Here is a 14,909-nt window from a genome sequence, read left to right as displayed (position 1 = left end):
GGGATTTAGCTTCTAGAGTGCTGGTGTGAGCAGCACGAAAGAAAACGTAGAGAAGTGTGTTTGGGCCTGAAAGATAATAGCTGTCAAATGATAAAAAATAAAACAGCTTAGTAATGGATTCGATGTCCTTTACTTGAGGGAAAGCAATCCAGGGGTTGGGGGCGTAACCTCTTCCCAAGGGATATTCGGACAAGAGCAAACTTTATAGTGAGTTAAAAGAGGCAACAAGGAAACAGGGTGTGTGTACTGTAAGCCCTGAAAGTTGTTTCCTTCTTCTTTTTGGGAATGCAAGTGCCTGACAAGATTTGGTTGGCAAGACATTCACTTCAAAGGGGCATTTACTTCAGAGATGGCCGTCTGGAATAAAGACACTGACAGCCACGCAGCTGCACAAGGAGCCAGTCTGCCTGCCCCACGGAGTGCTTCCCCCACCGAGGCTCTTACGTTTTAGGGATGCTGGTTGACTTTAATAACTGACCATTTGGGCCCTTTGTTTTTTCCTTTTCTCCCTTTAAATTCCCACTCTTTTGTTTAAATTCACCAGTAAAGAGGGAGCTCTAGCCCCCCACCCTTGACTCCAATAGAAATGGAACCCCAGGCCCATATATTCCTTATGGCACATACCACCCAATTGGTTAGGAGGTAGGAGGTTTCCTCATAAGGCTAGCAGGTCAATCCGGGAATAAAAAGAGGATTTGGTTTAAGTTGGTGGGCTGGGGTTGCGTATCTGACTTTATTTAAAACACAGGAACTGGTACAGATTACTGGCAGTTGGGGACTAGCTGGCTGAGTGTACTGGGTTTCTGGTCCAGCAGAGGATTTACAGGAACATGAAAGTTATTTGAGATTCAGTTTGCCAGCTTGGTACCACAGTCAGGAGAGATTCCATCCTGGGCCTAGGAATTTATTTCAATGTAGCCTAACAAGGCATGTTCAGTGAAGTGCCTTGTTCCTGCCTCCTAAACCCCTCTGGAGTTCTTTCTCTCCCCACCGCTGCTCTCCTGCCTTAGGAACCACGCCTCTCAGGTGACCTAACGTAGTAGCTTCCTAACTGGTTGCTGTTTTCCCTCTTGCCTGGTTCAAAATCACTCTGCACACAATGGCCAGCCTGATGGTAGAGGGGAGCAGAATTTACCAGCACCAGTATGTCACTGTGGCTTGAGGATTATTTCCAACTAGAGGCAACTAAAACGTAGCAGATGCAGGAAAAGCTCTTGCCCTCCCCCTCAACTGCCAAAGTTTACATTGGAAAAGGGACCTGCACCAGGAAAAGAGCTATTACCATATATATATATATGTATATATATATAACATACAAATATATATTTCATATATAAATATATATTATTTATATATTTATATATAATTTCTTAGGTAAACTATAGGTAAAGTTTACCTATACCTATATGTAAAGGAAACTTAGGTAAGTTGAAACTATAGTTTACCTAAGCAATTATATATAAAGATATATATATAATATATATCTTTATATATATATTATATATAAAGAGGGAGCCCTAGCCACCCACCCTATATATTTTTTTACCTAAGAAACTTATTTTATAAAAATAAGATATATTTTTAAAAGTAAAGATATAAAGATTTATATCTTATTTTTATATTTTATAAAAAGGGGCCTATACCATGAAGAGAGCTATTACCGGATATATATTTATATATTTTAATATAGGTATTTTTTAAAGATTTTATTTATTTATCTTTAGAGAGGAAGGGAAGGAGAGAAGGAGAGAAATATCAATGTGTGGTTGTCTCTCGTGAGTCCCCTGCTGGGAACTGGCCTGCAACCCAGGCGTGTGCCCTGACTGGGAATCGAACCGCGATCGTGTGGTTCACAGGCCCGCGCTCAATCCACTGAGCTACGCCAGCCAGGGCTATAGGTATTTATATATAAACATGTTTGTATATATTTTTTGTTTACCTAAGAAACTTATCTGTGTAACTTACGTGTTAATTTCCGAGCATCTCCTTTTGCCTTCCTGTGAATGGCCTTCACAGGAAGGCCATTGTACCCCCAGACTCCTACCCGTTTCCTTATCTCAGCATGTTATATAAGCTTCAATTACCCACTGCTTTTTGAGTCTTCATATCTCTATGGGGTGTGTCCACACATGTATTTAAATTTGTTTTTTTTCTGTTAATCTGTCTTACATAAATTTAATTATTAGACCAGCCAAAGAACCTAGAAGGTTCCTCTCTCCAGAGAAAATCGATAAGTAAACATTTTAAAAATTATCTGTGTATCAGACCTCATTATGTTAGTATTTCACCATGAGGGGTATCAAAATGTTATACCACAAACCATGCCTCTTTGGCGTACAGATTATTTTGAGGTAAAAGCCATTCAGAACCAGCAGACACAGAAAGACCTCTAAAAACAAGGCACAGGTTTCCCTTTTGTAAAATAAATGTACATCTATATGAAGGACATTTTCATACAGATTTAAATCTGCCCAGCAAACTTCACTAAACGATCCTTCTTTACCAAGCTTTCCTGGGTCACCTTTTAATAACTTGCCTATCCTCCGCTTCCCTTCCTTCCCAGAAGCCTCAGACCCCTTTTCCTTTAGCCTAAGATAATATATAACATTGCTTTTTTTTTAGGCATCAGCCTTTTACTATTTATTTATTTTGAAGAGAGAGGGGGGGAGTGAGAGAAACACCAATTAATTGTTCCACCTATTCACGGATTCACGGATTTTTTATGTGCCCTTACTGGGGATTGAACCGGGAACTTGGTGTATCAGAACTATGCTCCAACCAATTGAGTTCTCTGGCCAGGGCAACCTTACTTTTTAAAAAAAATATATTAAATTTACTGGGGTAACATTGGTTAATAAAATTATATAGGCTTTAAGTATTCAAGTCCATAATACTTCATCTGTACATTATGTTACGTTCACCACTCAAAGTTAAATCTCCTTTTGTCACCATAGAGTTGACCCCCTTTAACCTTTGTTACCTCTCCACACCCCCTTTTTCTCTGATAACCATCATACTATTGTCAGTGTCTATGTTTTTCATTTACTTGTCTTGTTTGCTCATTTGTTGCTTTTATTATAATCCACATGTGAAAAATTACATAGCTCTTACTGTCTCCAGCTGACTTATTTTGCTTAGCATGACATTCTCAAGACCCATCCATGTTGTCACAAATAGCAGTATTTCATATTTTCTCATGGCTGAGGATTCCATTGCGTACATGTACCACATCTTCTTTATCCAACCATCTACCGAAGGGCACTTGGGTTGTTTCCATGTCTTGGCCACCATGAATAATGCTGCAATGAACATAGGGGTGTATATAACTTTATAGGTAAATGTTTCCACATTTTTCAGGTAGATACCCAAAACAGAAATTGCTGGGTCACATGGTAACTCTATTCTTCATTTTGGGGGGAACCTCCATACTGTTTTCCATAGTGGCTATACCAATTTACATTCCCACCACCAGTGTATGAAGGTTCCTTTTCTTTCTATAACGTCTCCTACACTTGTTAACACTTGTCTTCTTGATGATAGCCATTCTAACAGGTGTGAGGTCGTAAGTCATTGCAGTTTTGCCCTAAATTTGAAACACCTCTTTGAGCTTTACATCCCTGAGCTTCTCCCATGTGTATATAAGAGGCACGTATTAACAAAGTTTTGTTTTTCTCTTGTTGATGTGTGTTACAGAGTTCCAGCCAAGAACCTAGAAGAGGGGACAAAAAAAAATTCTTCCCTTCTCTACAACGTATTCCATTCTAACACTGTAAATTTTTCAAATTTCTCTTCCTTCATCTTTAATTGTCTAGTTGGTCTAGAGAGGGTTTCTCTACTGTAGCACTGGGTAGAATAACTATTTGTTGTGAGAGGCTGTCTGCGAGCTGTAGGATGTTTTGCTTCATGCCTGGATGTAAGTCGCATGCCTCTGCTCTGGTTGTGACAATCAGAAATGCCTCCAGACATTGTCAAATCTTTTTAGACTTAATTTAAATGACGCGTAATTTTTTACTCTAAGGATTGCCCATGTAGTATTTTAGAAACTTATCTAAAATTCACATTTAACTGAATATCTGTGTTTTTATTTGCTAAATCTGGCAGTCCTACCTGGGGTTAAAAGTCATACCTGGGTAAACACTTAACTGGCCTAGAGTTAAATGGAAGTGTTTTTACCAATGGCAAGGAGTCCATTTTTTTATTGGTTTATTTTCAGAGTCAACCACATGTCAAAAGAGTTCACTTTTCATAATCATAATGAGGATAGTGCATTTATAACTAACTACATTGTAGGGGATAAAAAGTAGTTTTTCCTATACTCTTCTAGGTTCTTGGCTGAAGTTTTCCCACCCCTATAATAAAAGGCAGATTAATAAGGGAAAAGCAAACAGAAGTTGAATAACATGCATAACTCGTGTATACATGGGAGATACCCAGGAAAACTGAGCAAAAACTCTCTGGAATGGCCAAGCCACCACTGTAAATACTATTTGAGCTGAAGACAAAAGAAAAGATGTTGGGGAGGGGCAGTTACGGGAGGTTACCAGGAAAAGCAGAGCAAACAGCGGTAAAATTTATCATGCAGGGTCTATGGCTTCTCTGCTGATAAGGGTTTCCAGGGAATTAGAGTCATCCTTCTCCCTGGTACAGACAGAAAAAACCTTTACAAATGGAGATTTCTTTTAGAAATTTAAATACTCCTTACAGCTGCCCAAATGCTACTCTCTGTTCAGAGACTCTCCTGTATTTCTACAGTTTGCCAAAAACAATCAATTGAAAATAATCTTTAGGCCGAAAAATCATCTTTTAGAATGGCATATCTTGCTACCCTTTAAGATGCAGGGAAGAGTCAAGATGCAGAATCCAATTAGGTGGATTGTGGTCGCCATAGGAAATTAAACCTCTAAGTTCAATTGGAGAGGGAAGAGCTCAGAGAAGGAAGCCAGCAGCAACCAGAGGAGAGAGGTACTGGGAGTGAAGCCTTCTGCCATACAAGTTGGTTAAAACAGGTCACAAAAGAAGCTGAAGGGGAGGTTATGAAAGATTTGCTAACAAAGGAAAGATTTTCAGTGGAAATACCAATGTTTAGGTCAATGGGAAATACACTTAAATGTCTTAAGAAACCACAGAAATGCAAAATTAAAGCAAGCCAAAGAGGAAGTCAGTCAGCTGCAATCTTTGAGGGTATTGCAGACTTTCTGTCTCCAATAGAATTACCAAATTCTTAAATTCCTACCAGCTTGGAGCCAAGTCCAAATCTATAGTAAAGTATGCCATTCTTCTTATAACAGTTACAAAAATGATTCACCTGTGATCAGTGGATTAGGAAGAATTCCCTGAATAGGCTCAGGATTTGAATCCTGATGCCTAAGCTTGGTCACTAAAGAACCTGAATTGATTGGAACAATCCCATCAGAATGCTTGGAATGATTGAGCTGTTTCTTTCATGGGAGTGTGTGGTATTTTAACATTTTGTTATGATTGAGTTAAGTTGAGAGAAAAATGTTTTAATATCTGATATTTAGTATACAATGTTTACAATGTTTAAGAGATTTGGCATATTAGCATGTTTCACAAGTGGCCTGGTGATTCCATTTAAAATGTGTAAATAGAGTACTTGATTTTAGACTTATAGTTTTTAAATGGAATATTAGAAAATAATTTGGCTAAATTTGTAACCAGAATTAGAATGTTTAAGACAACTTAATATTCATTATATTAATATAATATATTAAACTTCTAAGACCATTTAATTAGCTGGAAGAGTATTACCTGTTAGGTTCAGAATTGAAGTGCCTAAGAAGAAGACTTAAGTATAGTAATGCTATAAATGTAATTTAAGTCTTTTACTATAATTTAACTAACTAGAATGTAAATAAATTGATTCTTCAAAGAGTTTAGTTTTTTCAATTCAAGTTGCTCAAACTTTATTTAAAGAGGCCTTGAAAGTGATTATAAACACATTTAGAGAAAATAATATATGTTTATAAAAATATGAAATAATTTGTGTATAGAAACAGAATAATGTGTGTATACTGGCTTATAAATTGACCTTAATTTATTAAATTATTATTTTAAGTAGTATACATTAATCAACAACATTAAGGAAGAATAAACTTATCCGTACTTAAATAGAGAAAATAATCCACAAGGACAATTCTGAAGAATATTTTTTATGAAGGTCGAGCAAGCCCTCTGACAGACATATGGTTCTAAAAGGCAAGTTTGTTGGTTTCCAGCCTTTCTCAATAGCTTCTGAGAACCAGAGTTCAATTGGGAAATGTCCTAAACGCACTACCCTATTTTGAACTCTGCGTTCTTCCTGCCAATGTAAGAATTTCCTTTCCTTCTCAACTTTGCTTCTTTCTACTCGCTACCAATGGCAGAGCAGGTAAGACTCAGAAACCGGTTTCTCAGGGTGGTTTGTAACATTAGATGATGCACCGTACAAGGTGCATCACTCACTGGGTAACTAATGCCTTTGCCTCATTGGGTTGGGCCCCGTACAAGGTGGTGTAGCTGCCTGTGTTGCTAGAAAAGCACTAGCAGGTGTGGAAATAGAGCATTTGCCGCTGGTCTGGGCTTCTGGGATCTTCCTCTTTGACGGGAAGCATTTTGATGTTAATTAGAAATACCTCGGAGGATTCAGGAAGCTGTGGAGGTGAAGAAAGCCTGTGAGGGACCGGCATGGGAATCCTGTACTCTGAGGTATGTAATTTTTCTGAAAGTAAGACAGTGTTAAAAACTGCTCACATTTTTCAAATGGAGTAACTTCCTATCCCTGTTAATATCTCCTTTCCTTCTGTTTAACTTTCTGTGAGAGCAAGTCAAAACAAAGACCTGTGTGCTACTCTTTCTGGTATTTTTCATATTTTAAGGCAAACTGTTTGGCAACTCAAAAATGTCAGCTACATGAAAGTAGAGAGGAATACAACACATTCAGAATGTCCACGTGTTTACAGGGTAATTTGGACCTTGCAAAAATGGAATTCGAGTCATGTTTTTCTGATGTTAAACATCCAGAGGAAAAGTGAAAATTGCACCTAACTGGATTTTCTAAACTTATTAAAGATAGACTGGTTGTTTTATGGAAACACATGTACCGAGTAACACCTTTCAGCTTGGTATTTGAAAGGCAATTCACCTGTAGCAATTATTAACAAAGACTTTCTCTGTATAGAAGAGAAATAAAACCAACAGGTTTTTCAATATGTTTTTGAGTTCATTCTTTTCACGTCTGACAACTACAAAAAAATGCTTTGCCCTGCATTGAAAGTAACCTATTAGAATCAAATTGATTTTTAAGTACATCTCAAAAGAGTACAAGTGAGTAATGATTAAACAGGTACAGGAGATGTGAGGGTGTTACATCACCATGTGATGGTGTTATTATTCACTGTTTGTTTTCTCTGCCACTTTAACCGGTTAGTCTGCATTGCATTAGACCTGCTCAGCAGAACCTCATCGGGTGGTTCCTCTAGTACTAAATGCAGTTTCTCTCCATTGGCAGTTATTTTAATGCCATGTGTGTGTGTGTGTGTTTGACTAGTTTATAAGTCTCGGCACGTCGGCCCGGTGACTTTGGCCTGGTGAAAAGCTCACGTGGATGAAAATGATAACACTTGTAATGCTTTAAAATGTTCCTTTAGAACTCTCAAGGTTTAACTTGCCTAAGTGTCTGTGAGAAAACTATTGTTTAAAATGCAGTTTCAAGGGCCTCCATGCCAGAGAGTCTGTTTCACTCAGTCCGTGGTAGTGTCCAGAAACCTACTTTTAGAAGAACATCCTGGTGATTCTGATGTAGGTGATCAGTTTACCACCAGTGGAGAGAGACACCGCTCTGGGCTAGTGCTGTTCAAATTTTAATGTGCATACCCATCACCCCAAGATCTTGTTTAAATCTTATTTAAATGCAGATCGTTATTCGGTTGGGCTGAACGGGGCCTAAGATTATGCATATCAGATCCTAGACGCTTATGCTGTGGGTCCACACACCACACTGGCATAGCTACTGGATAGATGGGCTGCAGTCTAGGCCCCAGGAATAATTACATTTAAAAAAAGGTTTTGCATGAGCAGTGCAATTGTTTATTTATTGTGTGTTGATTTGGCAAGTGGATGAGGCAAGGCAAGGCAAGGCAAGGCAAGACATGTTGAATTACTTACAAGTATCAACAATGAAAATATGCCCAGAAATGGAATATATGCTTTACCTTCAGATATATTAAGGACAATGCAATTTTGATTTACTGTGATATTTATTTATTTGTAATTTTTTGTTGTTGTTCAAGTACAGTTGTCTCCATTTCCCCCCACTACTCTCCCCTGCTCCACCTCCCATCCTCGATCTTGCCTCCCCTTTGGCTTTGTCCGTGGGTACTTTATACATGTCCCTTCAAGACCCTTCCCCTTATTTCCCTCATTATCCCTCTCCCCTCTGGTTACTGTCAGTTTGTTCTTTATTTCCATGTCTCTGGCTCTACTTGGTTGCTTGTTTGTTTTGTTGTTTAGGTTCCACTTATAGGTGAGATTATACAGTATTTTTCTTTCACCCCCTAGCTTATTTCACTTACCTTAATGCTCTCCAGTTCATTCCATGCTGTCGCAAAAAGTAGAAGCTCCTGCTTTCTTTTTGCTGTGTAGTATTCCATGTAAATGTACCATAATTTTTTGATCCAGTCATTTACTGATGGGCACTTAGGCTTTTTTCAGCACTTGGGCTATTGTAAATTGTGGTGCTATAAACATTGGGGTGCTTAAGTTCTTTCGAATCGGTGTGTCAGGATTCTTAGGGTATGATCCCAACAGTGGAATTACTGGGTCAAAAGGCAGTTCCATTTTTAGTTTTTTGAGGAAATTCCATACACTTTTCCACACTGCCTACACCAGTCTGCATTCCCACCAACAGTGTCCTGGGGTTCCCTTTGCTCCACAACCTTACCAGCAGTTGTTGTTTGTTGATTTGTTGGCCATTTTGACCGCTGTGAAGAGGTATCTCATTGTGGTTTTAATTCTCATCTCTCTGATAGCTAGTGAGGCTGAGCATTCTTTCATATGTCTCTGGGCCCTCTGTATGTCCTCCTTGGAGAAGTATCTGTTCATGTCCTTTGCCCATGTTTTAATTGGATTGTTTGCCTTCCTGGAGTGGAGTTGTGTGTGTTCTTTATATATTTTGGAGATCAAGCCCTTGCCTGAGGCATCATTGGAAAATATATTTTCCCACATGGTTGGTTCTCTTTTCATTTTGCTGATGTTTTCTTTAGCGGCACAGAAGCTTTTTAATTTGATGTAGTCCCATTTGTTTATTCTTTCCTTTATATTCTTTGCGCTAAAGGACTTTTCAGTGAAAATATTCCTGCATGTAATATCTGAGATTTTCCTGCCTATGTTCTCCTCTAGTATTTTTATAGTGTCATAACTCATGTTTAAGTCTTTTATCCATCTTGAGTTTATTTTTCTGTATGGTATAAGTTGATGGTTGAGTTTCATTGTTTTTTTTTTTTGCTGTAGCTGTCCAGATCTCCCAACACCATTTGATGAAAAAGCTATTTTTTACTCCATTTCATACTTCTGCCCCCTTTGTTGAATATTAATTGACCATAGAGACGTGGGTTTATTTCTGGGCTCCCTATTCTGTGCCATTGATCCATGTGTCTGTTCTTATGCGAGTACCATACTGTTGATTACTATATTACTTTGTAATATAGTTTGATATTAGGTATTGTGATCTCTTCTACTTTGTTCTTCCTCAAAATTGCTGCAACTACTTGGGGTCATTTATAGTTCCATATACATTTTTGAAATGTTTGTTCTATATCTGTGAAATATGCCATTGGTATTTTGATAGGGATGATTTACTATGATATTTTAAAAAACATATACAATAAACACACACACACAAAACTTTAATTTACCTAGAAGATCATAGGTAATTATTCAAAACTCATAATTAATATTGAAACAAAAATACCCAAAGGTAATGTTGAAAAAATGCAGCCACACACCTTCTAAGTGGAAGTGGATTCTAGGCTCTTCCATTTAATTCTGCCCACTGTTTACTACTTTTGTATCAGCAATATGAAACACCTGAAGACGCAGTCATTTCCAGAAAGAAAATTGTTTACCTTTTTTCAAAAATATTTCCTCAATCATCAGAATTCTTCTTGATACCAGCTTCTCCTCCTCTCCTTCTTCTTGTAAAAGTAGCCACAAATGACAGTATGTAAAGGCACGTGCAGAACTAGTTTGAGTAGTAGGTTTGTTTTGAGAGTGAGTGTTGAATCTTCCAGCACTGACAGCTTGGTGGAGATGCTGTTTGTGGGATGGCTGTGTTGGTGTGTGTTTATTCTGCTGTCTCATTACACTCCAGCAGTGCTGGACCCAGGAGATGTCCCATTAGCGTGAGGGGCGCCTTCACTGAATCTCCCGCAGAGATTATCCAGTGTGGCTGATGGGTTTAGACATGTCTCGTTTTTAGTTTCCAGATTTCATGGTATGCCAGAGCAATGGATTTTAGAGGTACACTGGTTCTGCCAAAGTTCTAGAAAATCATTAATATCCCTGCACATCAATTTCTTTATACCTGGACTAAAACTCTGTGCTGTTATATGTCCAAAATTAGAATAATCTGACTACAGTGATGGATGAAAGAGAAACAGCTGGAGAGGAATGGGTTCTTTTTAATTTGGAGGAAAGCTGAGATTACTTGTTCCAGTTGCTTCGGGGAGTTACAGGTAAGTGGGAAAAGAAAGAAAGAGAAAGCTTAGCCCACCCTCTGGTGTCCTGATGCAGAAGATCCGGGGTGGAGCCCTCTGTGACACTCATCCATCTATCATTTAAAAAAGGTTGAGGAGCTCTGGAGTAATCTCTCAAATTTTTAAACATAATCTACTCATCTGTCATGTACCAGTCTCTCACTTGTCCTATACTAATTACTTGGGATTTCCTTGGTAAAGAACATGAACCACCACGTAAGAACAGGGCAAGAAACATCCAGTCCTGCCCCATTCCCTTGAAGCAAGTATTTTTATTTAAACTTTTAGTAAAGTTCAACTTCCTACTTGGCATGTGGGAAGTCCTGTAGATTGGTAGGGGTTCACTATACTTGTAAAGCCCTAGGGGAGGAAAAGAATCCTTTTTTGCTTCACTCATCTTAGGTGCACTGGCTGGGGCCTGTAAAATAGACTAACAACAGAAAGATTAACAGGAGAAAAACAAACAAGTTTAGTCACACCTGCATCATGCAGCCATGGGATAAGTAACTCAGTGGGTGGTTAGAACTTGGGCTCATGTAGCATCTTAACAACAGAACAATTAATTTTTAGTGGTAAGATACAGGAAATGGACTTTGAGTTTCTAGGAGTGGCAAATTACGGGAAGGCAAATATATAGGGGAGCTAATGAAAGATAAAGGCTAGTTAATAAATTTTATTATGTAGATTCCTTTGGTATCTTCTTTGGGCACACAAGGGTAACTTTTGTCCTTCCCCTTAAAGAGGGAAGAGGGGAAACCTTCACATATTTATGTCCTTCTTTTAAGGGTGAAGAGCTTTCCTGTATTAACTTCTCAGTTGCCGTTAGCTCACAGTATTTGTTATGCTGAGAGGTGTATTCTGGGGGGAATATTCTACTACACTTCAGAGCCTTGCATTGCTAATAGTTATGATATGCACATATGATATCATATATACATATTATATATGCGTGATATATATGATAATATTTTAAAAACTGAGGTATAATTGGTATAATATTATGTTAGTTTCAGGTATAAAATGTAACGACTCAATATTTGTACATATTGTACAATCATCTCCACAATAAGTACAGTTAACATCTATCACCATATATAGTTATAATTTTTTTTCTTGTGACAAGAACTTTCAAGATTCATTCTCCAGAAACTTTCAAATATTCAATACAGTGTTTTTACCTATAATTGCCATGGTGGACATTATATCCCCAGGACTCATTCGCTTTATAACTGGAAATTTGAACCTTTGACCTCAGATGACCACCACATTCATATGCTCTCCATATTCATGTGCTCCAGTTTTTGTTTGTTTTGTTTTTGATTCCACATACAGGTGAGATCATACAATATTTATCTTTCCCTGTCTGCCTTGTTTTACCTAGCATAATGCCCTGGATGCCCATCTATGTTGTCACAAATGGCACGGTTTCCTTTTTATGGCTGAATATTATTCCATTGTATGTGTCACATTTAAAAAAATCTTCACCCAATGATGTATTTATTGATTTTAGAGAGAGAGGAAGGGTGGGGGGAGAGAGAGAGACATCCCTGAGAGAGAGAAACATTGATGGATTGCCTTCCATATGCGCTCCAACCAGAGATTGAGCCCACATCCTAGATATGTGCCCTGACTGGGAATTGAACCCACAGACTTTTGGTGTATGCGACCATGCTCCAAGCAACTGAGCCACCTGGCTGGGGCTGTTCCACACTTTTTTAATCGATTCATTTATCAGTGGACACTTACATTGTATCCAATATGTTTTTAAGAAGGAAGGAGAGAATGAGGGAGCATCTCGAGAGCTGGGCCCGACACCTACAATAGAGGATGTGCTTGGAGCTCGCTGGGAGGACCTAACTGAGAATAATCAACCTCAGCTATGTAAGCTGGACTCTTAAACACGGTTGATTCACTTAAACCCTTATCCAACATATTTATATTAATATTATTTACAATGTGCTTATACATTTACTTACACACACTTAATGAAGGTATTATATACCTGGCCATGTTGTAAACACTATATGCGTATTAACACATTCCATACAACAACTTACTTTTCAAATGAAAAAAAATGAAGCAAAGATAGTTTAAGTAACTTGTCCAGGGTTATGCAGATAAAAAGCACTTAATGGCTAGAGAACAGGGGCCTGGATATGAGACCCATGTTTGTACATTCAGGGAAATTCTGCTTATGTCACTGATGAACAAGCTAAGTTCTTTCTCCACTTGCTGTCTCAACAGGGGCTTCATGCTCCAAATAAGAGTTGGTCTTAACCCCTCTGCTGTTCTTCTGGTATTCCTCTCCACTAGGGCACCTTCTTGCTCTTTCCCTTAGTGAAATAAATGGGGTAAATGAAATCCAGGTCCCAGTGAGGTATATTCTACTCCTATGGTGCAGATGAGAGGTATTATACTGCAAAGTATTATAAAAAATTGGAAAAAGGGAGGATGTATAACAACTTAAAGAAATTAGGGCCATGGCTGGTATGGCTCAGTGGATTGAGCACTGGACTGCGAAGCAGAGGGTTGCTGGTTCGATTCCCAGTCAGGGCACGTGCCTGGGTTGCAGACCAGGCTCTCCAGCGAGGGGAGTGCAAGAGGCAACCACACATTGATGTTTCTCTCCCTGTCTTTCTCCATCCCTGTCCTTCTGTCTAAAAATAAACAAATAAAATCTTAAAAAAAGAAATTAGGAATTCTTGTTTAGCAGACCTATAGAATCTTCTCATAGACACTTGACTCTGTCAGCTGGAGAAACAGGCTTTAAAAGGAATGTCTTGATGATCGCATCATAACGATATATCTCTAGACTTTAGGAAGGTCTAATCATAAGGCTATCTAAGAACAGAGGGATATATAACATACAGCATGCATGTGCATACATGCAACACACACCATATATGTACATGCCCATGCACACACATAGTCTTAATATTAATTTTTTAGGGCTGGATCTATTTTTCAGATGTTGCTATGGAAAAAGGGTACATAGTTGAAGGAACAGAGGGATTGTTTTGAAATATACAGTATCCAGACAGCACAATTTAGGTTGAGCAGGGCTGATTGGAGGAGCTGGTATAGTAGAGGGGAACTCAGGGAAGATAGAATGAGTTGTGACTAGTGGAAAGGCCATTGGACTAGAAATCAAGAAAGCCTGTAACTTAGTTCTGATTGTGACAGGAAGTCTATGGGACTTTGGGGAAGTCATTTAACCTCTCTGAGTTATAGTTCCAATATTCATAAAACAAGAGCTGGCTGAGATTTTGTTCAGCACTGAACATGTCTTTCCATGCTGTGGAAACAGAAAATGCAAAGTAATTGGGAAAATACCACCCCCTCCGCTTTACATTCTTACCAGCTCTTTCTTGAGGTAAAGACTGTCCCAAGCAGAGGAGATGTGTGTAGGAAGAATCCGAAGCGTGAGAAGTTGGGTCTTTTGTCCAAAGAGAACTGGTCTGCTGGAGTAGCTCCTGAGAATGATTTCTTACTTCTCAGAGACATGAGGACCATTTTTCACCTATGGGATGGACAAGAGGCCACAAAGTTGAGAATGTTCTCTGTGGGTGTGGGTAACAGGCCCTGTGTACATTGCTGATGAGAGAATAAATGGTACAAACCCTGGGAAGGGCAATTTGCAGCATCTGTCAAGATTACAAATTTTTACCCTACCAATTACCCTACCCTTTTACCCTACCAATTCTAATTCTGGGCATTTGTCTTATAGGAATACTAACAGATTTCCAGAATATATTAGAACAGTGAATACGCAAGATACCAAAATACCTATCAAAAGATGATTTTTTTGTTAAACAAATTAGGTTACCTTTATAGTAATGTGATATAACTATAAAACAACATTTAGCATGCACTTTATGAAAAAAACCCTTTGCTAAGTTAAAAAAGGTATTAAAAATGCCAAGAGTATGCTATTATTTGAAATAATTAAGAATAGAGTGCATAAAACTACATATTCACATTTGCTTCTAATATCCCTTATTAAATGAAGAGAATCTGTAAGAATAAACAAGACAGTTCTATAGTAAGAAGATAAAAGTAATAGTGAGGCTTTTATTTGTGTACCTTTTCAGTGTTTTACATTAAAAAATCTATGGGTTCAACCATTTTTTATTATCTGAATGTTTGTGTCCCTGCAAA

General features: G+C 38.3%; 1 protein-coding gene across 1 annotated transcript in view; it reads left to right on the top strand.

The window, feature by feature from the left end:
- The first annotated feature begins 6,381 nt into the window (after positions 1 to 6,381).
- The window catches only part of ANKRD22 (ankyrin repeat domain 22), a 29,686-nt gene continuing 21,158 nt past the window's right edge, over positions 6,382 to 14,909 (top strand). Inside the window, exon 1 of the mRNA XM_037047289.1 lies at positions 6,382 to 6,705. Within this exon, the coding sequence (XP_036903184.1) occupies positions 6,685 to 6,705 (21 nt within the window). The 5' untranslated portion in view covers positions 6,382 to 6,684. The remainder of the gene's footprint in view (positions 6,706 to 14,909) is intronic.

The sequence above is a fragment of the Sturnira hondurensis genome, unplaced genomic scaffold, assembly GCF_014824575.4.
Source record: "Sturnira hondurensis isolate 20B ecotype Veracruz unplaced genomic scaffold, ASM1482457v3 Scaffold0005563, whole genome shotgun sequence".
Lineage (NCBI taxonomy): Eukaryota > Metazoa > Chordata > Mammalia > Chiroptera > Phyllostomidae > Sturnira > Sturnira hondurensis.
The sequence above is the reverse complement of the archived record's forward strand: the minus strand, read 5'-3'. Positions and strand labels throughout refer to the sequence as shown.